Source organism: Pungitius pungitius, chromosome 18 (assembly GCF_949316345.1).
Source record: "Pungitius pungitius chromosome 18, fPunPun2.1, whole genome shotgun sequence".
Taxonomy (NCBI): Eukaryota; Metazoa; Chordata; class Actinopteri; order Perciformes; family Gasterosteidae; genus Pungitius; species Pungitius pungitius.
Genome location: NC_084917.1, coordinates 8,222,359 through 8,248,222, shown reverse-complemented (window position 1 = coordinate 8,248,222; position 25,864 = coordinate 8,222,359). Strand labels below are relative to the sequence as shown.

The 25,864-nt window shown below is 44.6% G+C and overlaps 2 protein-coding genes across 2 annotated transcripts; one reads left to right on the top strand and one right to left on the bottom strand.

Annotated features, from left to right (window-relative positions):
• Positions 1-119: 119 nt before the first annotated feature.
• On the top strand, positions 120-22,793 carry jak2a (Janus kinase 2a). The gene is made up of 24 exons (XM_062558768.1): positions 120-318; positions 4,593-4,872; positions 12,013-12,136; positions 12,254-12,374; positions 12,997-13,142; positions 13,626-13,920; positions 14,121-14,240; positions 14,655-14,812; positions 14,938-15,049; positions 15,675-15,861; positions 16,137-16,261; positions 16,782-16,916; positions 17,042-17,129; positions 17,558-17,685; positions 17,800-17,938; positions 18,113-18,264; positions 18,440-18,590; positions 18,689-18,822; positions 19,679-19,868; positions 20,197-20,321; positions 20,977-21,149; positions 21,290-21,407; positions 21,607-21,720; positions 21,893-22,793. Exons 2-24 carry the CDS (start codon positions 4,617-4,619, stop codon positions 21,998-22,000), a joined length of 3,399 nt encoding a protein of 1,132 aa, XP_062414752.1. The 5' UTR covers positions 120-318; positions 4,593-4,616; the 3' UTR covers positions 22,001-22,793.
• Positions 22,794-23,792: 999 nt separating this feature from the next.
• rln1 (relaxin 1) lies at positions 23,793-25,133 on the bottom strand. The gene is made up of 2 exons (XM_037484686.2): positions 24,666-25,133; positions 23,793-24,227 (listed from the first exon to the last, which is right to left on the bottom strand). The coding sequence occupies exons 1-2, from the start codon at positions 24,853-24,855 to the stop codon at positions 23,881-23,883; spliced, it is 537 nt and encodes a 178-aa protein (XP_037340583.2). The 5' UTR covers positions 24,856-25,133; the 3' UTR covers positions 23,793-23,880.
• Positions 25,134-25,864: the final 731 nt, after the last annotated feature.

Genomic DNA, 25,864 nt, shown 5'->3' with positions numbered 1-25,864 from the left:
CCCCCAGCCCCCCCCCCCCCCTTCATGATTGAACGTTAATGACGCTTCCGCATGAAAACACGGAAGCGCGCGAGTGCCTCGGGCAGAAGAGCCCAGTAGTGACGCGTTCCACCCCGCCCACCGGGGGCCGTCATCACCTCGGTGCGGCTTCCACTGGAGGAGACCATCTCGCGGGGCAGTCGGGGCCGAACACTCCGGCGTCATGCGAGCCGGCAGAGGGTTCGGTAAACGGATACGATCCCCGGCGGGAACGGAAGGTTCCGCGACTTTTGGACAACTCTGCGCAGCAACAGCACAACCTGAAGACGAACAGACGGGGTAAGTCATCTGTGTGCGTGTGTGTGTGTGTGCATGTTGAAAGCGATCGTTGTGTCCCTGAAGAACAATTATGGCCAGTTTAGCGGATAACCAGCTGTGTGTAGCTAAAACTTGTGTTTCACTATGGCAGAGGACCAGAGATTCATGATCTCGGATGTTGTGTAGATCTAAGATATGAACCTGCTCAGTTGACAGGCGTGGTAATAAACTATAGGTTAGAATTTATAGCTGCTTCATGAGGAAGGCCCTCACCTGATGTGATGTTTTTCTAATTCTAAAGCTCTGCAAAAAGCTTCTGGTTGAGGAGAATTCTGAGAAGAGCCGTATCAATGGTGGATATCTAAAGGACAATACCAAGTTGGAGTTGGAAATGACACTATGTCGGCCAATACCAATGTCTTTAAGAGTAACGCATGACATAAGCAATCATTTAATAGCATACATTGGGAATCTAGAGAACTGTCAATTTTCTCGAGCTAGAATTAAGATGAGGTCAAACAAACGAGACAATCCTTTGTGACACCTGACTGAATGGGACACAGACTTGGTAAGGTTCATCTTTAAATTCACACCTCTAGATCAGTTTGAAAAAACTGCTGCCACATCTTCTATACAACAATAATCCATAATCCAAGTACTAATCCATTTGAAAAGGCAAGCAAGGTATTTCTCTGCATAGCCGCCAAGTGACTTTCCAGTCGAAGCCTAGTAATGCGGGCAGCGTTCTCTGGTTAAGAGAAGGGAGGCAGTGTTATTGGAAATGTTTGAGTCATGCCACAAGCAGCAGTACTAATATGGGTCTTTAAAGTGACTGCTGGGTCGAGGGAGCAGTGCATCAGGTACATCACTACAAGGCCCATACTCATACTATTTTGGGAAAGTCGAGATGTACATCTGTTGTTACAAGATTTCAAGATCATAAACACTTGTTTTAAATGCAAACGTTCTTTCTCAATTAGGCTTCTTGTCAAAGCACACAGACCGCAAATGGGGGGGGGGAAAGCACATTATTCTGTATATTTAGGTCACTTATAAAGAACTGAACTGTCAGCTGCTGAAACGAAGGGGAAAAAAAAGACGGTTGGCTCATTTAAAAAGGACCACGCAGCAGCAATAGAAAAGGTACAGCTGCACAATTGTCACACGTCACACTTGGGGCTGAATAATGTCTGGCGCTTTTCTTTGAAGTGCCGGATATTACAGTGACTTCCAGCGAGATCTGAAGCGAAATAATAAAAAACACCCCACGCTGTTATGATGTGAGCCTCATGTTCAGCACAATTCATTTAGTTGTTGAAGTGTGCATCCGACTTGATCATGAAAGCCTTGTCAAAATGATTCACGGTTCATAACCGACCAGAAATCAAATAAATTCGCTCCAAATGCTTTTATTGTAAGGGAGATAAAGCGCACAGCATGTCCAGGCTGTGCATTGGTGCAAAAAACCCTGTGTAATTCTATTTCTTCGTATTGTGTTGATTTCAAATTGCCTCTCCAGAGAGTAAGCACACTTGGCAGAGGTTTTGGGGAAGTATTACCCCACTGAAACAACTCCAACTGTTGCCTCACTACATGGGAAGTGACTATTTGAACTTCAGACCGTACTGTTCAGAGCAGATTACCTCACACTTTTAGTAGACCTTTCCTGCCCACGGTCTTTTAATCAATTATTTTTAATAGCGTTGTACCAAAAGATCAAGAAAAGAGATAGCTAGGTTGACTTTAATTGGAGTTTTTGTGACAACCAGCTGTGGGAGGGGTGCTCCTCTTCACCATGTTTCGTGTGTAAACATTCCACACGTGGTGTTCGGACTCGCATACAACCGCAAGCCTTAAAACATGACTGGTTTATATTGGTGTTGCCGGCTCGTGTGAAGCCAAATGGCATTTTGTGTAATAAAATAAACAAAGTTATTGCAAATGTTTGGCACAGAACCGCTTCCTCAGAAGTTTTAGTCAGGGGCGGAGCCCTTGTCTTGAGTATGTCACTCTCAGCGTTGCCCATCTGGACACCATGCGAATAACTCCATGCACGAGGATGATGCTAGAAACAGGTGTCGTGTTTGATGATCTTTAATGTGGACAAGAGCTTAGCTAAGGGCTGATTGATAGCTTCAACATTGTCTCTAATTTGCACATGCCTTTCATATTGTTTTCTGGAGTAATCTTCTGATGAATTAATGATGAGGGCAAAACGGAAATGTTTATATTGACTCAAATATGAACTTAAAATGGTCATTCATTTAGTACATCTGTGCTTCTCACAAAGAAGAGTGATACAGTTGGAGTAGTGTGTACGGGCGCCAGGGCAGCAGTTAGGGATTGGGACACGGGACACGGAGCAGCCAGTGGTCACCCTGGCACACCCTCTCTACTCCATGCGCCGTGGTTGCTTAGTAAACAATTCCTTCTTTGGGAATTTGAAGGGAGCCCAGAAAGTTAGAATTTTAGAGACGCGGCGTCGGCAGCCAGGATTGAAGCAGAACAGCCATTAAGGGCGGAATGTGTCCGAGTTGATAACTGTGATCACTACCAGCAGCATGTGCCTGATAAGGAGCTGCTCCGCGGTGGGTGTGTGAACACACTGACAGAAAGCTAGCGGGCAACGTTCCCGCTTTCCCTCTTGTTTATATGAAAGAGATAACTGCCTTCAAGAACGTTCTGTCAGCCTGCGCAGGCCTCTGCTGTCCATCCTCTGGTGCTCTGCCCGAGGTTTCCTCCTGTCACTCTCTCGCCGTCAGTGGTTTGTTTGAGGACCCATATGAGGGTCCCGGGACGGAGGACGTCACGAGGGAACAGATAAAGTGAAGCCTTCCGTGGCTGTTACTGTGCCAAAGAAAATAGAATTATCTGCCGGACTCTGCGCCAGGGTCAGCGTAGAATCCTACATGGAACACCGTACTTAAACAACATTAAGTTCTCTGCGCTCTCTTGCCAAATACACATCTCATGAGATTACTGGAGTAAACCAGGAACATCTGTGGATACTGAATGTGCTGGAGGTCCAGAAATAAAATGAGGAAACCCCCCCAATTGGCTGTGCTGCATTGCAGTAAATAGTATAAAGGTGTGACATAACACATTAAAAATCGTGTATTATTATTTGTTCTCTAAGATATATGAGACAATTCTTTATTTTTGATTAGGGAAAACAATACGTGGAAACCACAACAACAAAAGGTCATGCTCCTGGCAGAGACCAGGGAGGAGAAAACACACCACGCACATACAAACACAAAATATATTTATATTATATTTAGTATTGAATACAAGTAATGTAGTTTCTGGTTGTAGAGAGGGATTCCAAAGCATCACAGACATCTGATTCAGACACTGTTCCATGTGGATGTGTCCTAGAAGTTAGAGTGCGCTCTTATTGCTAAGCTTCACACTTGATCTCAGCCACATAAGCTACTTTGTTCTACATCTGAATTGGTTTTCGTTGAAGTTTCCCAGAAAGACTGCACAGTGCTGACCGTACGCCAGATACATGGTAATTCATTCCCACACATTTCAGAGAATGCAGAAGCTTTGTTTTTGTTCAAACAACACTAAAACATGAGTGGAGATAAACCGGTCCTGTGATCACTGATGGAAACCTCTTCTGAGTGGAGTGGAGAAAAGTAAATGTGGTGATTGTGACATGTGTGCATATTTCTACTTGCAAATTGCTTCTAAACATGAAGTAGTTTTCACACCCTCTGAATCCCCAAATATATCTTATCTTATGTCTCATTTCTGTCAAACAGGTAGAAATCTGTCACAGATGAGCCGCTCACAAGAGTGTAACGAATACACTTCTTTTTGTGGTTGATAGGGGCCTAACTTTCTGATGAATTGATTGCTTGATGGATTGATTATTGTGTTATCATATACAGTAACATTCACAAAACAATCTAAAGCCACTGCTTCCAGTAGCTTCCCTTAGTTCCTTACCTCTATGGGTTTTGTGCATGAGGTTCCCATTTGAGGTTTTGAGTGAAATGTCAAAGCAGCTATTGAATAAATAGCCTTCAAATTTGGGTCAGACCATCTCTGAATGGACCAACTTCAACCGAGGACATTCCCATTCCTGTGTTTAATGCTAATTATGAAATGTTAGCAGGTTGACCAGGCTGCATGAACATGGTAAACCTGCCCTTTGCTAAACATCAGCATGTTCACTTTGCCACCATCAGCGATCGTCATGTACGAGGTCCCTCAGGCGGCTTCTCTCACCAACCCCTTCCTCTGATGTTTACATCCTTGTCTTGTCTATCTATCCGCACGTACAGGTGGATGTTTGTTTCACGCAGCGCATGGCCTGTATTCTGCTGACCAACATGGACACGCCCACCCCCGGTCCCGCAGCGCCTCCTAACGGCACCCTGCCCGACCTCCACCCGGCCGCCGGAGTGGACTCCGAGCAGGACGCGGACGCCACCTGCCTCACCGTCTACCTGTACTACGTGGGGAAGGGTGGAGGAGAAGGCAACGGTTCAGAGAGCGCGCTCACGTTTCCGCCCGGGGAGTACGTAGCAGAGGAACTGTGCATAAGTGCAGCGAAAGCCTGTGGTGAGTCAAAAGAGGATTTCAGTCTTCCTGTAGGCAAATTATTGTTTAGTTAACTCATATGAACCGTAGAGCAGTTTTTATTTTGAACATTAGTCTAATCAGGTCTTTGCAGGAAGATAGAAATCAACATTATGAAAGAACAGAGGGGAGAAAAAGAACACAGTGTGATAATGTATCATATGGTTCTGTTTAACATGGTCATGAAAGTAGGATTTGAACAATTTTTAAATGCTTGGCATGTTCAACCTGTTGGGTTCTGAAGTCCGAAGGGAGACCACATTCCCTTTGTTCTCGTCCCGGCAGGACACGGTGAATCAAAGAGTCGACTAGCTCAGGTTTTAAAAATCAAAAAGTATTTAATAACTAAACAAAGAGTAAGGTCTACAATTACAAAGTGAAATACAATGTGAATAGTGATATATTTCGCAAAATAGAGAATTCTCAGACCAAGTCAAAGGTGACTTATCAGAACGGCTCCAGAAAATTCAAACTGTTCTCCTTCCCTTTCGATGATTCAAAACTCCCGGGGGAGGTTGTCTTTTGGGTGTATTCAAATGTCATTGGCTCCTTCTTCAATGTACCTCCTCCCGGTCTTCTCACATCCAGGTGTGAACTGCCATGTGTGAATCTAAAACCCCTCTCTGCCTTACCTCTCCCTCACCTCCAATGCATTCTATGTAGGAACATTTTGGCTTTATGCCTCAATGAGTGAATATAACATAGTATACATAGTTTGTCTTCATCTTATAACTAGTACACTTCAATTACAACACAACATATAAGATCACAGTACTTATTGGTTTATCACAGATTTTTTTGCAGTATTTTATCGTTGAAAAACATTCAGATACATAATTTCAATACGTAAATATTCAGTGCTAGAAATTCAATCACCTTTTTCTTTCAAAACCCGATGACACAGATTTACTCCCATACTATAGTCTGTATATTTAAATCATGTACAATCATATTGTACATTTTGCTTTTTGTACATCCATCGCAGTCTGTTCATGCCATCCTCCTCTGCTGTTTCTTTTTTTCTTCCTGTGTTTATGTGGGAGTTTCGAGACCGGGGATGTCACACGTGTACACACTGTAAAGCCCCCTGAGGCAAACTTTGGGCAAAACACAATAACATGAATTAAATAAAAACTACCACCGCCCCCCACTGCGAGGGCTACGAGCCTGACACAGACAGGATGAGTGCACTCTTTGCGCTTATGCATCATATGTATGTGTATATACAGTATAAGTATGTATAGATGACCATATAGAAATAGGACTTTACGAAAAGCACGACATGCAGCGGCTTTCCAGATGTTCTCTGCATCGCAACACTGTACAGCTATACAGTGTGAGAGACAGTATGAAGGACAGTGAGAGAGACAGTCTGTGTGAGACAGTGGGTGAGACACTATGAGAGACAGTCTTTGAGACAGTATGAGAGACAGTGTGAGACAGTCTGTGAGACTGTGTGAGAGACCGTATGAGAGACAGTGTGTGAGACAGTCTGTGAGACTGTGTGAGAGACCGTATGAGAGACAGTGTGTGAGACAGTCTTTGAGACTGTGTGAGAGACAGTATGAGAGACAGTGTGTGAGACAGTATGAGATAGTGTGAGAGACAGTGTGAGAGACAGTATGAGAGACAGTGTGTGAGACAGTCTTTGAGACTGTGTGAGAGACAGTATGAGAGACAGTGTGTGAGACAGTATGAGATAGTGTGAGAGACAGTGTGAGAGACAGTATGAGAGACAGTGTGTGAGACAGTATGAGAGATAGTGTGAGAGACAGTATGAGAGACAGTGTGAGAGACAGTATGGGAGACAGTGGGAGGGACAGTGGGAGGGACAGTATGAAATACAGTGTGAGGGACAGTGTGAGAGACAGTATGAGAGACAGTGGGAGGGACAGTGTGAGGGACAGTATGAAAGACAGTGTGAGAGACAGTGTGAGAGACAGTATGAGAGACAGTGGGAGGGACAGTGGGAGGGACAGTATGAAATACAGTGTGAGGGACAGTGTGAGAGACAGTATGAGAGACAGTGTGAGAGACAGTGTGAGAGACAGTATGAAATACAGTATGAGAGACAGTGTGAGAGACAGTGTGAGAGACAGTGTGAGGGACAGTGTGAGGGACAGTGTGAGAGACAGTGTGAGAGACAGTATGAAAGACAGTATGAGAGACAGTGTGAGAGACAGTGTGAGAGACAGTGTGAGGGACAGTGTGAGAGACAGTGTGAGAGACAGTATGAAAGACAGTATGAGAGACAGTGTGAGAGACAGTGTGAGGGACAGTGTGAGAGACAGTGTGAGAGACAGTATGAAAGACAGTGTGAGGGACAGTGTGAGAGACAGTGTGAGAGACAGTATGAAAGACAGTATGAGAGACAGTGTGAGAGACAGTGTGAGGGACAGTGTGAGAGACAGTGTGAGAGACAGTATGAAAGACAGTATGAGAGACAGTGTGAGAGACAGTGTGAGAGACAGTGTGAGGGACAGTGTGAGAGACAGTATGAAAGACAGTGTGAGAGACAGTGTGAGGGACAGTGTGAGAGACAGTATGAAAGACAGTGTGAGGGACAGTGTGAGAGACAGTATGAAAGACACTATGAGAGACAGTCTTTGAGACAGTGTGAGAGACAGTGTGAGGGACAGTGTGAGAGACAGTGTGAGAGACAGTATGAAAGACAGTATGAGAGACAGTGTGAGAGACAGTGTGAGAGACAGTGTGAGGGACAGTGTGAGAGACAGTATGAAAGACAGTGTGAGAGACAGTGTGAGGGACAGTGTGAGAGACAGTATGAAAGACAGTGTGAGGGACAGTGTGAGAGACAGTATGAAAGACACTATGAGAGACAGTCTTTGAGACAGTATGAGAGACAGTGTGAGACAGTCTGTGAGACTGTGTGAGAGACCGTATGAGAGACAGTGTGTGAGACAGTCTGTGAGACTGTGTGAGAGACCGTATGAGAGACAGTGTGTGAGACAGTCTTTGAGACTGTGTGAGAGACAGTATGAGAGACAGTGTGTGAGACAGTATGAGATAGTGTGAGAGACAGTGTGAGAGACAGTATGAGAGACAGTGTGTGAGACAGTCTTTGAGACTGTGTGAGAGACAGTATGAGAGACAGTGTGTGAGACAGTATGAGATAGTGTGAGAGACAGTGTGAGAGACAGTATGAGAGACAGTGTGTGAGACAGTATGAGAGATAGTGTGAGAGACAGTATGAGAGACAGTGTGAGAGACAGTATGGGAGACAGTGGGAGGGACAGTGGGAGGGACAGTATGAAATACAGTGTGAGGGACAGTGTGAGAGACAGTATGAGAGACAGTGGGAGGGACAGTGTGAGGGACAGTATGAAAGACAGTGTGAGAGACAGTGTGAGAGACAGTATGAGAGACAGTGGGAGGGACAGTGGGAGGGACAGTATGAAATACAGTGTGAGGGACAGTGTGAGAGACAGTATGAGAGACAGTGTGAGAGACAGTGTGAGAGACAGTATGAAATACAGTATGAGAGACAGTGTGAGAGACAGTGTGAGAGACAGTGTGAGGGACAGTGTGAGGGACAGTGTGAGAGACAGTGTGAGAGACAGTATGAAAGACAGTATGAGAGACAGTGTGAGAGACAGTGTGAGAGACAGTGTGAGAGACAGTATGAAAGACAGTGTGAGGGACAGTGTGAGAGACAGTGTGAGAGACAGTATGAAAGACAGTATGAGAGACAGTGTGAGAGACAGTGTGAGGGACAGTGTGAGAGACAGTGTGAGAGACAGTATGAAAGACAGTATGAGAGACAGTGTGAGAGACAGTGTGAGAGACAGTGTGAGGGACAGTGTGAGAGACAGTATGAAAGACAGTGTGAGAGACAGTGTGAGGGACAGTGTGAGAGACAGTATGAAAGACAGTGTGAGGGACAGTGTGAGAGACCGTATGAAAGACACTATGAGAGACAGTCTTTGAGACAGTATGAGAGACAGTGTGAGACAGTCTGTGAGACTGTGTGAGAGACCGTATGAGAGACAGTGTGTGAGACAGTCTGTGAGACTGTGTGAGAGACCGTATGAGAGACAGTGTGTGAGACAGTCTTTGAGACTGTGTGAGAGACAGTATGAGAGACAGTGTGTGAGACAGTATGAGATAGTGTGAGAGACAGTGTGAGAGACAGTATGAGAGACAGTGTGTGAGACAGTCTTTGAGACTGTGTGAGAGACAGTATGAGAGACAGTGTGTGAGACAGTATGAGATAGTGTGAGAGACAGTGTGAGAGACAGTATGAGAGACAGTGTGTGAGACAGTATGAGAGATAGTGTGAGAGACAGTATGAGAGACAGTGTGAGAGACAGTATGGGAGACAGTGGGAGGGACAGTGGGAGGGACAGTATGAAATACAGTGTGAGGGACAGTGTGAGAGACAGTATGAGAGACAGTGGGAGGGACAGTGTGAGGGACAGTATGAAAGACAGTGTGAGAGACAGTGTGAGAGACAGTATGAGAGACAGTGGGAGGGACAGTGGGAGGGACAGTATGAAATACAGTGTGAGGGACAGTGTGAGAGACAGTATGAGAGACAGTGTGAGAGACAGTGTGAGAGACAGTATGAAATACAGTATGAGAGACAGTGTGAGAGACAGTGTGAGAGACAGTGTGAGGGACAGTGTGAGGGACAGTGTGAGAGACAGTGTGAGAGACAGTATGAAAGACAGTATGAGAGACAGTGTGAGAGACAGTGTGAGAGACAGTGTGAGGGACAGTGTGAGAGACAGTGTGAGAGACAGTATGAAAGACAGTATGAGAGACAGTGTGAGAGACAGTGTGAGGGACAGTGTGAGAGACAGTGTGAGAGACAGTATGAAAGACAGTGTGAGGGACAGTGTGAGAGACAGTGTGAGAGACAGTATGAAAGACAGTATGAGAGACAGTGTGAGAGACAGTGTGAGGGACAGTGTGAGAGACAGTGTGAGAGACAGTATGAAAGACAGTATGAGAGACAGTGTGAGAGACAGTGTGAGAGACAGTGTGAGGGACAGTGTGAGAGACAGTATGAAAGACAGTGTGAGAGACAGTGTGAGGGACAGTGTGAGAGACAGTATGAAAGACAGTGTGAGGGACAGTGTGAGAGACAGTATGAAAGACAGTGTGAGAGACAGTGTGAGGGACAGTGTGAGGGACAGTGTGAGAGACAATGAGGAAGAGAGCTGCTTTTTTTCAGGGGGGGGGGGGGGTAGCAAGTTTATCCAGCTGGGTTAAATGAGCCGGAGCAGTTTGTGGATATGTTGCTATGGTGATTCTTCCAAACTTGCCCCCTTTCCTGCTCCTAGAGAGAACTCCAGCTGTAGCTTTTTAGTGACTTTTTACAGAGACGTGTAAACACAGTGTCTACTGTGTGTAGCAAACACATAATCATATTTCCCACAGTCAGGAAGCACATGGCACGGTGTCTTTAAATTTATCAAATATCATCATTTTGCATTTACTCTGATTTAGTGATAGTTTGTTTTGTTGAAACCACTTAGTAACCAGTTTGAGTTCCAAAGTAACAATTTGACACAGTTGTTTTAAAGTGAGGAGATTTGAGGAGATCGCTCTGTGGACAGCAACGACACCATTTACTTCCTTCTCACCAGAGTTAAAGAGCACATTATTTGGCTTTTAATTGGACTATATAGATAAAGAAAAACTTTTTGTTTACTGTTAACTTGGGACAAGTTTTAGAGCCAAACATCCGTCATCCATCCTGTGGCTGTTAGCTTTAATCTGCTTATTACAACATAGTACATTATCAAATGCAATTTGTTGTTCATTTCCAAGGCATCGTCAGTTAATCCAAGTTAATCCACCTTCATTCCTCACCAAGAACTTCCTGTTGGAGCAATTGAGATAGGCGATTTTACTATCAGAGCCGACGCAGTGTTTATTTTGTGGAAACAGAACCACTGGCTTTTCTCTTTTACTTTCTGACAGACACAAATCAGGAAGTTGTCGACTGTTGTGTCTATTTTCCCCTGAACCCGAGCCCTATCTCTCCACGACACACTCTCTCTCTCTCTCTTGCCCAGTGAGCCGATAAGAAACAACCTCTCTTCAATTCTTCTGCGTATATATCCCCCCCCACTTGGAACGTCTGCCTTTGCACTGACGTTTTTTTGAATGTGGCTTTGTGTTAAGAACAGAGCAGAAGTCCGATTTCTTCTGTCGGGATGCAAACACTGCAAGATGAAGTCAAACAACAGTCCCACCTGATACGATCGAATAGGAGAGGTTCTGTGTATTCAGTCCATCCTGGGGGGCTTAAATGCAACTTGTAATGCATATGTCAATCAAAAGTTCACATTATTATTATTTGAAAAACAGGGCGAGAGAATTTGCTTGCAGATCCACTCTGCTTCACTACCCCCCGTTGTGGTCGAACGTGTTTCCTCCAGCGCACCCTTATAGCATCGCCTCACCCTGAGTGCTTCCTGCTGCAGGCTGTCTGGTGAAACCCCTCGCTTCGAACAACAAATGACTTTTCACTAGCTAAGTCCACGCCATCCACCCAAGGAGTTTAACATGAGCGAACGCGTCGTGGGTTGATTTAGTGGTCTTGCCCCCGAAAGTATGCTAATTAGCTTCGCCCCGGGAGGTCCGGCCTTGAAATGTGGATGGAAACATGGTGAAAATAGCACCACGGGTCAAGAATCAGTATTACGATGTTTTTCACCATATCTGGTAAAACAACTCATGTCAGAATGCTTGGCGGTGAAGCCAAAAGAAACATGTTAATGTGAACTAATGTAAAACAACAGCAAGAATGTTGGGTTACTTCCACCAAAAGGCCACAACTCAGGAGAGTTCCATAAAAGTGTGTTTATTGTTCTCGTAAAAGTCATTTACTTTAAACAGTCATATAACTGTTCATGGGAACTTCTTTTACTCTGGAGTACAAATTGTTCATAGTTTGTTGTCATCTTGAATGATTAAATCACAGCGGCTTCCAGTTACAACTGATCAAGTTGTGTGTGTGTATAGATACATAGAAAATGATTGCAATACTTTGTGTGTTTTAAAATATTGGCCAGCCGCTGTTCTATAGTCGCTTCTAATTAGTAACCCGATGCAAAACATCTGATTGTTTTCTTCTTCTTTTTTTTTTAGGGATCGCTCCAGTGTACTGCAGCATGTTCGGCCTGATGAGGGAGAGTGACAGGAGATGGTTTCCTCCTAATCACATCTTTAAACTGCAGCGGCCAGCCCGCGAGGTCCTGCACTTGAGAGTCAGGTAGAAGTTTGTGTTTTATTCTCTGCTTAATCGGCTTCCCGCTTTTCCATGCGTCGTTCGTGGTGGTAATTCGCCCTCTTCTTACTGTGACCGGTCCGATTGGCTCATTCTATCCAGGTACTATTTTACCGGCTGGTACAGCAACGGCAATGCGTTGAGCGCCCACCGCTATGGCGTGTCCAAGGGGGCGGAGACCCCTGTGATGGACGACTGCGTCATGGCATACCAGTTTCTTCAGGTTTTTTCCCGAAACCAAACCGCAGTGTCTTTGAAATGTTTTTCTTCCTTCACCCCGTTCCCCCCCCCCCCTCCTCTCTCTCTCTCTCTGTCTCTTCCCGGCTTTGTTCTTATAAAACACAAATATTCACAGAAATGTTGGATGTAAAAGTAAATATGCCCCCTTCCCTCTTCGTCTGTGTCACGTCAGGCATCGTGAGTGTTAAGCAAACAGGAAGTGGGGTAGTATGAGTGTTAGAAATACGAATGGGGAACAGGTTTTCTCTTTACTGTGTGTGTGTGTGTGTGTGTGTGTATACATACGTTTGATAGTTCCACTTTTTTTCAACACAGCTCTATTGTTCTCTGTTCTCCACTTTCACATTTAAATGATGTAGTGCGTGTTAACAGACTCTCACACAGGCTGTTGTTGTAAAGCTTGACTTGTGAGCGACCTAACCGGCACTGAATCATATCGAATAAAGTTCCCCTTTAAAATAGCCTTTTTTTTTATTTCAAGCACACATTTCCACGTTCCATAAAGAGACTCCAATCCCCTGCTCCTTCCCCGTCTCTCACCTCATTCCTCTAACCTCTAAGAGTTGATGTATTTCTTCGCATGGTGTGTTTTCTTCCTCCTCCAGAGGCGTAGTGACTTCTTGAATGGATGGGTGGATATCCCGGTGAGCCACGAGGCCCAGGAGGAGTGTCTGGGCATGGCGGTGCTGGACATGGTGAGGCTCGCCAAAGAGAACGCTCAGTCACCTGTGGACGTCTACAACTACAACAGGTAGGAGGCCATCCCCAGAGGCGTATTTTGATATTTTTATTTAAGAAGGGAAAATGTACGGCAACCTGGTAGAAACATCCCTCCCTTAGAACACAACACGTGTTTGCAATGAAACTAAAAAAAACAACAACATTTAACTTACACAAAAATGATTCCAGACGGTTTGGGTGTCGTATCTGCGGCGCGCTCTCTTACCCAAACAGTTGGAAGCGCTCGCTCCGAGGCTGCAGCGCAACGGGCTCCACAGAACACAGACAGCATCTACTTTCATTATGCGCGTTCGTGCAGCTGAATTAGTTATCTCTCTGTAAGAGACTATGTTTCTGTCCGTTAGGTGTGTTGCACTTGAAATAATAATTCTCTTAAATTGCGTTTGCCAGTTTAAACGAGTTTCCTCCCTCCCTTCTCCTTGTGCATCGCTTCCTATTCGTTCATCCTGTTCTCCTCATTTCAATATTTCCCTTCCTCTGCTTTTTTTTTAAGCTACAAATCCTTCCTGCCGAGATGCATGCAAAGCCGCATCCAGGAGTACAACATCTTGACTCGGAAGAGGATCCGCTACCGTTTCAAGAAGTTCATCCAGCAGTTCAGCGAATGCAAGGCCACGGTGTGCAACCTGAAGCTGAAGTACCTGATGAGCCTGGAGATGCTGCTGCCCGCCCTCTACTCCGAGCGCTTCAGAGTCACCGACCTGTCGGAGCGCAAAGTCACCATCGTCGTCACGGGCGACAAGGGCATCCAGTGGTCCAAAGGGAACGAGGGGGAGGGAGCGGAGGAGGTGAGGGCCAAGAGATGGGGTTCATGTTGCCGTGGTGATGCCACGGCATCCAATTCTGCCACAGTGTGAAGCAGCCACGGCCGCCAATAGATGGAGCTCTAGGAGTCGGTTAAAATAACCAGTAACGACAAGAGCGCATGAGTGTGCACGCTTTTTTTTGTGGAGTATAAATGTGTTTTGTCCTGTTGTTGTGCCTCCAGGAGCTTCAAACATACTGTGACTTCGCCGAGGTGATCGACATCAGCATCAGACAGGCCAATAAGGAGGGCTCAGCGGAGAGTCGCATAGTTACCCTCACCAGACAGGACAACCAGAACCTGGTAGAGAACTCGCTTAGCTCCTCTTCATGCTGTGCCCTGCATTACTATCACCACTTTCAGAGCGATCATTTATTCCCTTGGCGTCAATCAGATTTAATTCAGTCTGTAAGTCATATTTTGGCAACATTCAAGCTCTACCCTGCAAGGTGTTTAAATGGCAACACTTGTGGCTGGGGGGCAATAAAGGTTATAAATGTTGTCCAATTATTAGAATTAAAAATCAATTTTAATTGATATAGTTCATAGTTTTGAATTCAATGGATTCGCCACATTGTCACCCAAATATTGTAGCCAGTATCCGCCCAATGCCAGTGTTGCCTAATATTATCCTGTCATAGAGCATGGATGACATTTTACTGTTTTACTTAAAGTACAGAGAGGTACTGAATGATGTGTTTCTGTCGTACCACAAAGGAACTGGAGTTCCAATCGCTCGCCGAGGCTCTCTCTTTCGCGTCATTGGTTGATGGCTATTACAGACTGGTCGCAGATGCCCACCATTACCTGTGCAGGGAGGTGGCTCCACCGAGACTTCTGGAGTGCATTCAGAGCCACTGCCACGGCCCTGTATCGTGAGTATCACACACACACACACACACACACACACACACACACACACAGAAATAAGGCACGTCACACGTGCACCCGCAACCACAGAACGCTTCACACACACACACATTCTGCCTTCTGTTCACAGGATGGAGTTTACGATAGCTAAGCTGCGTCGCTCTGGTAACCACCAAGGTCTGTACATCCTTCGCTGCAGCCCCCGGGACTACGACAAATACTTCATTTCCTTTGTGGTCGGGGTAAGTTGTTGTTGTCAGTTCACGTGTGAGGTACTGTATTCTTCACACAGGACTTAAATAATCAGGCTCTTTCGACGCAGTCTTTTTTCTAACTGGTCGATGTCACGTTCAGGCCACGACCAAACGTATCACAGCAGACCGCCAAAGCATCTCTTCCATTAGCTGGTGCAATGCGTCGCCAAGGCCATTAGACTATTTGTTAAATATAAATACTTGCTTGCAAATTATGGTAGACCTCTCATTCGTATAAATACATTTCAAGGTTTTTTTCTGGAAATTAGTGAGATGTTTCAGCAGTCTGACTGGACGGATCAACGGGTCATCTTCCAAATTTAGATAGAAGTCTATTTTTCTCACCAAATTCCCTCTTTGTGTTGCTCACTCCCGTGCAGCGCTGTCAGAAACGTTACTCTGATTTTAAATAATTGACACCTCTGGAACCCTGAAACTTCTGATGAACTTTGTAATATAGCGGGAATGTGGATGTCCTTTAACCAAGTCATGAATGGCGTATTTCTATGGCCAGGATTGATGAGCGGACTGAGAGCAAAACATGTTCAATGTGTAAACAATAGAAAAGAATGTCTATGGAGTCTACTTAATTATAATTCTGATATGTTTTCAGCATGAAAGTGTAGTGGACTACAAGCACTGCCAGATAGTGAAGACGGAGTCCGGAGAGCACATTCTGAGTGGTGCCAAGAGGAGCTTCGGCTCGCTAAGGGAACTTCTGCACTGCTACCAAAAGGAGGCGCTACGCACCGATGGATACACATTCCAGCTGTCCAGGTGCTGCTCACCCGGCTTCAAGGGTGAGCGTGCACGCACTGAATATATACTGTAAACATGCACACATACCATCTAAAGAACATATATATGTTAAAATGCTGACGTTCAATGGACCAGAAATATTCTCCAGCACAGGTGTGACATTTATAGTGTTTTTTGTGGACCTTTCGTCATTTGTTTTTTTTGTACATAAGGTCGGAAGAATGGGCAACAGCATCCTTAATTTTTTTATATATGGATTAACTGATCTTTTAACTGGATAAATTGTAAAACTTCTTCTTCATTTTTAACTCTTCAGATAAATCCAACCTTGTGGTGTGTAGAAATAATCAAGGTGCCGATGTCCCACTGACTCCATCGCCCCACAAACACGACATCAGCCAGATGGTCTTTCACAAGATCCGAAAAGAGGACCTGGTCATTGTAAGAAAACTCTCCTCACTTTCCTCCCATACAGTCATAATTAGTTCTTTGCATTAAGAGTTACTCAGCGAATGAGATTATAGACTTGTAAACAGGATCTGCACCCAAAGCTGGTGACGGGTGTCTTTGCACTTGTTCACTGGATTTAGGTGCAATATGTACTGGTTCAGGCCCTTTTGAATGAAAAGGTAACATCTTAAACATGAAATGGGGTCGAGATGGGGTTTCTTTTAATCTTTCTATCTAGTGTTCTAAATTATGGAGGAGCTTTTCAAGGCTCAAACCAAACTGAATAAAAACAACATCAGTTGTTTTTATTCAGTTTAGTTTGTGGGATAAAAATTGAGGAAGCTTGTATCTTGTCATGTTGAGCATCCTATACATCATAGGTCTTTCCAAATTCCTCTAAAGGGATATGCTCCAAATTCATTTTTATAATGCTGGCTCAGGTTAGAGAATGTTGTCAATACTTAATGTCCTGTATCTTTAACTCCGAGAAAACACAACTCTTGTGTTTTAGAAGGAGAGCCTGGGACAAGGAACCTTCACCAAGATCTTCTGCGGCGTGAGGAAGGAGGTGGGAGACTACGGAGAAATACACACCATCGACGTCGTTATCAAGATCCTGGACAAGGCTCACCGCGACTACTCGGAGGTTGGTCTGCTGAGGGACGTGAACGAGCGGCTCTGATTGGATACACTCTGAGGGGGGGTGGGGAGGGGTCAGAGTCGTAAGAAGGAAAAGATAATTGCTTCTCTTTCCTTATTCTTTACTCACAGTCCTTCTTTGAAGCAGCCAGTATGATGAGCCAGCTCTCCCACAAGCACCTGCTCCTCAACTTTGGCGTGTGTGTTTGTGGCAATGAGAGTAAGTCTGAAAAACACACACACACACACACACACACACACTCCCTCTACCAGACATGGGTAGATCGGAGGTGAGGCAAAAGAGCCAGCTTTCCCGCGTCAAACAGTGTGAGGTCAAAGGTCGTCCCCGTTGGGAACTGACGTCCCACAACCCTTCCACTGTGACTGAGGAGGGTCACGAAATGCTCTTTACTGATCCACACGTATTGTCTTTCGGTGCCTAGGAAACCATGACAGCAGAGGCCTGGAAAAGCAAACTTAGAAACATATGAATTCAAATTAGGGATGGTACTAAGCACGAGAGCATATTGTTTATCTATATATTACCGTATGATATGATTTATTCATTTTTTCTAATAAGGAAGAGTTTGGTGGAGAAGATTTTTTGTAGTGTATTAAAAAGAAATGCCTCTCACATCTCCCTGTCAGACATGATGGTGCAGGAGTATGGTAAATTTGGTTCAGTGGACACCTACCTGAAAAAGAATAAAAGCCGCGTTAACATCACCTGGAAGCTAGAAGTGGCCAAGCAGCTGTCGTGGGCGATGCACTACCTGGTAAGACTATCAACACATCTTTTACACGTTCCAATATTGGAGATAATAAGAGAGATACCTTCATCTCATGTGCAAATGAAAATTGTTTTTTTACTCGGTCACGTCTGCACGCAGGAGGAGAAGAACCTCGTTCATGGAAACGTTTGTGCCAAGAATGTCCTTCTGATCAGGGAGGAGGATCGGATGACGGGCAGCCTGCCCTTCATCAAACTCAGTGACCCGGGCATCAGCATCACCGTGCTGCCCACAGAAGGTGAGAGGAATGGCGTGCACTGACCCCCCCCAAGCTTCCACCTCACACCCGTGTGGATCAACACGTCACGTCAACATGGTTCTGCCTTGGTGTGAATTTGTATTCTGTATTAATCCACTAACACGTGTCCTCCTCTCCGTGCTCCCGGGCCACTGTCCGCTGTCCACTCATCAGTTCTGGTGGAGCGCATCCCGTGGGTGCCCCCCGAGTGCATGGGAAAGCCCCACAGCCTGAGTTTAGCCACGGACAAGTGGGGCTTTGGGACCACCCTCTGGGAGATCTGCAGCGGCGGAGACAAACCGCTCAGCACGCTGGACGGCTCAAAGGTCACTAAAACCAAGAGGCAAAACTCTGCATTAAAGTAACAGTTTGGTCTCACTGACCCCTGGAAGTCAGCGAGAAATAGCTCCTGTGTCATTTTTTTTAATCTTTGTCTTGATTGTTTCCGTGTGTTTTTAACGCAGTTTGAAAGGTTCTGACTCTGGCTCTCGTGTTGTGCAGAAGAACCTGTTCTACGAGGACCGGCACCAGCTGCCGGCTCCCAAGTGGACCGAGCTGGCCAATCTGATCACCAGCTGCATGGACTACGAGCCCTCACACCGGCCCTCCTTCAGGGCCATCATCAGAGATCTCAACAGCCTCTTCACGCCAGGTAGGAAGAGAAGAGCGACGTACGCGAGGAGACGCGGCGCCCTGCGCGCTTCAGTGTTTCATGGCGCTGTTTTTCTACCACCTCGCACCTGGTCGCAGACTACGAGCTGCTGGCGGAGAGCGACATGGTGCCCAACAGGACGAGGAGCGCCGGCTTCCCGTGGGCCTTCGAGAGACAGGAGCCCGTCCAGTTTGAGGAGAGGCACCTCATCTTTCTCAAGCTGCTGGGCAAAGTGAGACAACTTTGTCTCCTACACAGTATTCAGATATTGTGTGTGTGCATGTCTTTAATAACTCATTTGCTCAATTCTTCTGAATTATACCGCCTTTAAGACATTTGAAATACAATATTTGTTTTGCGGCTGACGCAGAAGTGCAAAGGAAGCAATTTATGAAAAAGAAAAAAAGAAGTAGATATAATATACAGTATAGTGGATATATACACACACATATATATATATATATATATATATATATATATATATATATATATATATATATATATAAACGAGTGCTGTCAGTTAAACGTGTTTGTTGCGAGATCAACGTTTTCTTAAAAAATAATAATAATATATATATATCCATAATTTAAAAAAATTGGGGGGGGGGATGACTGACTGAAAATGTCAACAGGCTTGTCTGTTTGAGTTGCTGGCTGAAAGCAAAGAAGTAGCCACAGTTTAACTGCACTTTAGGTCCTTGTTTACCTGGAATGTGGACTTTTAATTTAATTTTGTACTGCCCTGTTTGTTGTTTTCCAGTAAAATTAAACATTTGCATAAATCAAGCCATTGAAATGCATTAAAATGAAGAAAAAGTAAATGAAGGAACATTTAGAATAGATAAAAATGTGCGATTAATTGTAATTAATTTTGAGTTAACTATGACACAAATATTAAATATTTGAATCGTTTGACAGCACTAATATAAATATGCATAAACAGTAAAAATGTAAACATTACAGGTTAAATGAGCAATGCAGATTTGAGATATAATATGAATGCACAAATGTATATTAGGCGAGATGAAATCCTACCGGTTTCTACTGCACGTCTCTTAAATGGGCTCCGCTCTGACCCCACATTGCAGGGGAACTTTGGCAGCGTGGAGATGTGCAGGTACGACCCCCTGCAGGACAGCACGGGGGAGGTGGTGGCCGTAAAGAAACTGCAGCACAGCACCGCCGAGCACCTCCGGGACTTTGAGCGGGAGATCGAGATCCTCAAATCCCTCCAGCATGAAAACATTGTTAAATACAAAGGGGTTTGCTACAGTGCAGGTACAGACAACATGTGATTAAGTGTTCTTTTGCTCAGATAATGAAAGGAAAAAGAAGAAAACGTATCACATCTTCGAAGAGAGAGAATTTAATTGTAATAAAATATCAAATATATGCCTTGTATTGGCATAAAGCACATTTTTTGACTGATTAATCTCAGTTCTTATGTTAGATCCAGGAATCGTTCAGTGTTTTTCTTTCACTCTCCTGAAAAAACGATATTATCCTCTGGGCATATTATGAAATACACAATGATGTGATTATGTTTCCAACAAATGAATCTGGCTTCCACACACTCACATTCCCTCTCTTAACTCTGTTTCTGCAGGACGAAAGAACCTGCGGCTCATCATGGAGTATCTCCCCTTCGGCAGCTTGAGAGATTATCTCCTGAAACACAAGGAACGCTTCGATCGGAACAAACTGCTGCAATATGCGTCACAGATCTGCAAGGTAAGGTGATGCAGTAGGTGGCGCTGGCTCTTGGGACATTGTTTAACCCTTTAACCCTTTTTATATTTCTGGGTATTTCCTGTCTTGCAAAACATTTAAATGTTGAGGTCAAATGACTGTGAGATGTTGGTAATCACAAGAGATGAGATCATTTCAGGTCTCTTTTACAGCGCTCTGCAAGACGGCTGCATGGGAATAGATAAGTTACGGGATGAGAGATTGATCCAAAGAATATGATTGTAAAACATTAAATGCAGACAACCTGTTGGATAGTGTACAAAAACATGCTCGCCAAAGAGCAATATCATTATTTGTAGGTTGTTGAATCTGGCTGAATGTGGTGGCTGGAGGTTATGATTAGAGCTGCATTTATGATGGCAGGGTGTGTATTGTGGTCCTGGCCTCTCATTAGGACACATTATACTTGCAGGCTCATATTGCAGAGCTCACACTGTGTAAGTGCAGCCGCGCAGCGGATGCCTGAGACGGCTGTGCACACATTCGAAAACACAAATTTGATCAACTTTATGTAGGTAGAGAACTACAAAAAGTCAATGTCAAATGACTTATACAAGCTATGTATTTGAAGAGTTTATTTATTTCTTTTGACTCTTAAAAAAGACAATATCAGTGAATCAGTGGTGTCACGTTTCAGGGCATGGACTACCTCGGCACCAAGCGGTACATCCACAGAGACCTGGCCACGAGGAACATTCTGGTGGAGAGCGAGATGAGGGTGAAGATCGGTGACTTTGGCCTCACCAAGGTGTTGCCGCAGGACAAAGAGTACTACACCGTCAGAGAGCCCGGGGAGAGCCCCATCTTTTGGTGAGGAGGACACCTCTGACCCCCTTGTTAGGAGGCGTCAGGGTGACATTACGGCATCTGCCCGTACAGCAGCGTCAGCGTCGACCCTGTGAAAGGCGCTTGCGTCGTTGTGTATGTTTACACCATGTGGTGTTTTGCAGGTACGCCCCGGAGTCGCTGACAGAGAGCAAGTTCTCTGTGGCGTCGGACGTTTGGAGCTTCGGTGTTGTCCTCTACGAGCTCTTGACTTACAACGACAAGAACTGCAGCCCTCCCGCGGTGCTGCCCCTTGTTTTTTATTCGACCCTTAATTGCTCTGTTAACCTAATGATCTACAACAATTGGCCAATATAATGACTGGGTGGTGTTTATTAAAGGAATCAGTAGATGTGTAGTAGAGCAAAGTAGACAAAAAAAACGTCTCGGAATTTTTTTGGGGTCTGTTTTCATTTTTTACTAACTTGCTTTTCTGTTTCAGGTGTTTATGGACAAGATAGGAAATGAGAAGCAGGGCCAGATGATCGTCTACCATCTGATAGACCTGCTAAAACAGGGATTTAGGCTGCCAGCTCCTGATAATTGTCCAAAGGAGGTCAGTGACTTTTTACGAGAAAAAAACTGCAAAACAAGTTTGACTTATGGTTTTGTTTTAATTCAAATGTGTCTTAGTTTAAGGTCCATGCATAAAATAAAAGGTGTATTTTATTTATTTATTTTATTTTGTATATATATATATATTATAGGTGTTTTATTTCGTCCTTCAGATTCTCAGGATCATGACAGAGTGTTGGAGCGGTGAACCGGGGCTACGTCCTTCCTTCAAGACATTATTCCACAGCGTGGACAGCGTACGGGACAGCAAGGACAGATGAGCCACGTCAACCCTTTGACCTTTGGCCTTTGGCTGTGGACTCCTGGCAGTCAGTCCTTAAAGAGCTGGCCAGGTCTACAGCAGTGATGCACTCGCTAGTCCAGACACATCCTTGTTGTCTTTGGCTCCGTGTCCCTGTCAGACTATTTTAGTTTTTCTTAAATGACAATGATTTATAGTGATGTTACTTTCTTGGCAGTTTACTTCTTTCTATGAAGAACACAGATTTATTTGATGATTTGTACACTACCTCTGACTCAAGGGACCAAACGAGATCCAATCCAGATGTCTCTGAGAACATTTCTTTGTGAGATTCTTTTTCTCTTGTGTTTTTTGTACAAACCGAACGTGACGAGTCAAAGACTGCAGAAATGCGATGAGTTTTATATGACTTGTTAAATCCTCATTATCAGGACCAAGAAGGTGGGAAAATGTATAAATCACCAACAAGCAGCATTTCATCAGTAAATGCTCGGCCCTTTGATTTTTCATTTGTGTTGTTATAAAACGCACACTGAACAAAAGAAGCCATTGCAGCCATCGGACGGCACTCCTACACCTGCATGCTGGTGCTTCGGCACTTTTAGGGACTTGAACCGAGCGCGGATCCTCCAGCCGGGGGGACTTCTGCTCCATAGTCTCCCAGACAGCCGTGGCACAGCGGGGATGAATGAGTGTTTAAAGGGCTGACAAAGCCCCTCCAGTCCTCGGTTATACACGGTTATTCGTCTATAATACATTAGAGAGAACAAAAAATGCAAAACCTTATTTGTCATATCATTGATTCATTGAGTGTAATTTTTGTTTTTTGATAAATTGATGTTTGTCTCGTTGGGGAAAATAACAATGAAGGGAGAGTTTCTGCGCTAGCTTGTTGTGGCAACTTTAGTTCATATCTTCAAAATAGTTGAAGAGCTTGTGTGAATGTTGGTATGTGTGTGTTATGATGTGCATTAAATGAATGGATCCTAAATAAGTGTCCCTGTAAAGTGACAAATATCACTCCGCTCTAAACATGTTCACTTATAAAACCATTGATGTGATACAATAATGTCATGTTTATGCATATTGCTGTGTAAGAACAAATATGATTATTTTGTAAAACATAATTTTTTATCCAAAGATTTTCAGAAAAACAAATTGATCTCATGGTTTGTTCTATTTATTTGAAGTCAGTATCTATGACATGAAGCCTGGCTCTGTCATCTGATGCAACATGCAGCCACCTATAATACATTTGCGTAGACAGATGTGAAAATTAAATTAATAATAAAACGGCTATTTAGTTTATTTGAGGTGTGTGATATACATTTATTAAACCAAACAAATTGCAATACTTTAAAGGTTGTAATCAAAATCTAAATGTTCATTAAGATGTATTATTATATTACCCAACAGCTAACAGGCATTTCAAAGGATGATTGGTTTTGTTCAAGGGGTTACATTTATTTGTTTTATATGCATTATTAGGAATTAAAAATCCTGCTCTTTTACAGTAGTGGCCTTGGGGTGTGTCGGACGTAATGTCTGCCACAAGTTCACAGCGGCCCAAATGACATTATGTGTAATATTGGCTCTGTATAATAATGTAATGTGGAATACGGATGTGGTCCAAATGCACCATAAAAACAAGAGAGGAAGACACCGTATGATACAGCTCGACATTTCATATCAACGGTATTTCAAATTTATTCTCAATGACGCTGAGGGAGTGATACACACGGAACATGAAGTGATTATTGAAAACAAAATAATAAAGGGAACATTGGAAATCGTTAGGCTACCCGTGGCCTATTAAAGAGCAGACGTAAACTCTCCTCCTACGTCCCTCCACTAATGTCCATCACACCGTCTTCATGTCACATGCCCCGCCCCCCTCCCTTAGCACAAGCGTCCGATATCGTTCTTGCTGCAGCCTTGGTTGCAGCACTTTCCCGCCACACCCAAAGAAAAGTTCCTCTTCTTCTTGCTGCTCACGCCGCTGCCTGCTGCTGCCGCCGCCCGCTCCCCGTCCCTCTGGCCTAAAACCGTGGTTTGCTGAAGGGCCGAGTCGGCGAGCGACGGCCCGTCTCCGGGGGCCCCGTAAAGAGCCAGCAGGTCTGCCAGGGACAGAGAGCGGCCCTTTTGGGGAGGGGAAAGGTCGTCGGCCGTAAACTCCGGGCCCGACTGCCAGGTGTGGTGGTTTTCCCCCACCGTGACGTCACTGAGGGAACTCCACTGGAAGGGATCTGCGGAGAAACGGAGGGATGCGTATCAGCGTGAGGCGAATATGAGGCGTCATCGTCATATAACGTTCAATGGAATCCTTACTCGCTAACAGTGTGGAAGTAACAATGAACAGGAGCTGACTGAGATCCTCTCCTTTTACACCAACATGCGCCTGCAATTAATTAAAGACAAAAAAAAAACTACAGTCCCTCCCCTGCGGACCCTTTTGTCTTCCCTTCAATCATCCTCCGCCTCAAAGAGAAATACATTTCTGGACTTATAATCACCAGAATACTGAGCTTAAAGACCTTGTTTCAACACATAGAAAGAAGTTGATTTTACAAAAAGTCTTGTTTGGGAAAACAACCCTGCTGTTTTCTTCTTTCTTTAAATACACCCGTCCAATTCTGCGCACAAGTGAAGTGATTATGCAGAAAAAGGCAGTAATCTTAACTCACCTCCGCCCCCCCCCGTGGATCGTCTCCACCGGGAGCCGCCGCAGGTGAAAATGACCGCTCTGATGAACTCTCTGCCGCACAGCTTCACCCCGTAGTCCCTCGGCATCATCAGCCTGCTGGCCAGGTCCGTCTTCATGCAGCTGCATATGGCGCCGACACACACCACGGCCAGAGTCAACCTCCACAGCATCGTTCACTCGGAACCAGGGCACAGCCAGTTGGGTCGAGCCGAGGTCCACTGCGGGTCTGAGACAAGAGTTCCCAAGTCTAGCGAAGTGTCCTTGTTGTCGTTGGTTTTCTCTCTTTCTGTTGGAGCCTGGAGCCAAACACTGGAGATCCAAACGGTGCTTCCTACGAGGTGGGTCTAGTGTTGCAGATGCTTGGGTTTCCTCTTTTTGTTCCCCGTATAAACCCTCGTCACTTGTTCACTTCTCAACCTGTGCATTCGACCCTAACCCCTCTCCCACTCCTTCCTCCCTTCCTCCCTCCCTCACTCACTCACTCCATCCCTCCCTCCCCCTACGTCACATAGATTGATGACAATGACGTACGTGCAGTTATTTCTTTATTGTAATACTACTTTTATTTCCGTGATGATTCTAGGACAAACGCTATGAAGGCATGTGTGACGTCTTGGGCACGTCATTGGGGAAAGTGCTCCAGGTTTTTATGCAATATCTTTCTCAAAAAGATAAAAGTTACTGGTTTTCTAAATGTTATTGGGTGTCAAAAAAAGATGGTTGTTGAAAAAGAAATACTTATTTAGTCCAAATATAATTTCCATGATGTCAAACACGAGTAAAAATGATGAACAATGCATAAATGTAATATCATACATCGGGGGGTATAGTAAGATGCTTCAGCTGTGAAGCTCCTGAGCTCATATTGAACCTTTACGAAACGATGACCGAAAGCTTTAGTGACAGTTTGGAGAAACAACAATCCTCTGCTCTCATGACGAATGTCTGCAGTGTTTAATACTTTTTATATTAACAATTTCATCGCTCTGCAGCTGCTTTGATTGTTGCTTTGACAACAGTACAAGACACCAGGTGGAAAATATACACAACAACACTTCAAGTCGTTGTGCTAATTCCACAGCGTTTTAAACCCTTTGTGCCCTCTGGTGGTCAGAATCATAATGAGTCTTTCATTTCCCCTGCGATTAAAAAGCAAACCCCATCTGTTAATTGTGAACA

Coding starts and splice junctions, on each gene's coding strand:
- rln1 (XM_037484686.2), bottom strand. CDS start 24,855: ATGCTGTGGAGGTTGACTCTGGCCGTGGTGTGTGTCGGCGCCATATGC. Junction 24,228..24,665: donor ATCCACGGGGGGGGGCGGAG/GTGAGTTAAGAT, acceptor GTTTCTCCGCAG/ATCCCTTCCAGTGGAGTTCC.
- jak2a (XM_062558768.1), top strand. CDS start 4,617: ATGGCCTGTATTCTGCTGACCAACATGGACACGCCCACCCCCGGTCCC. Junction 13,143..13,625: donor GACGTCTACAACTACAACAG/GTAGGAGGCCAT, acceptor TTTTTTTTTAAG/CTACAAATCCTTCCTGCCGA. Junction 15,050..15,674: donor TCATTTCCTTTGTGGTCGGG/GTAAGTTGTTGT, acceptor ATATGTTTTCAG/CATGAAAGTGTAGTGGACTA.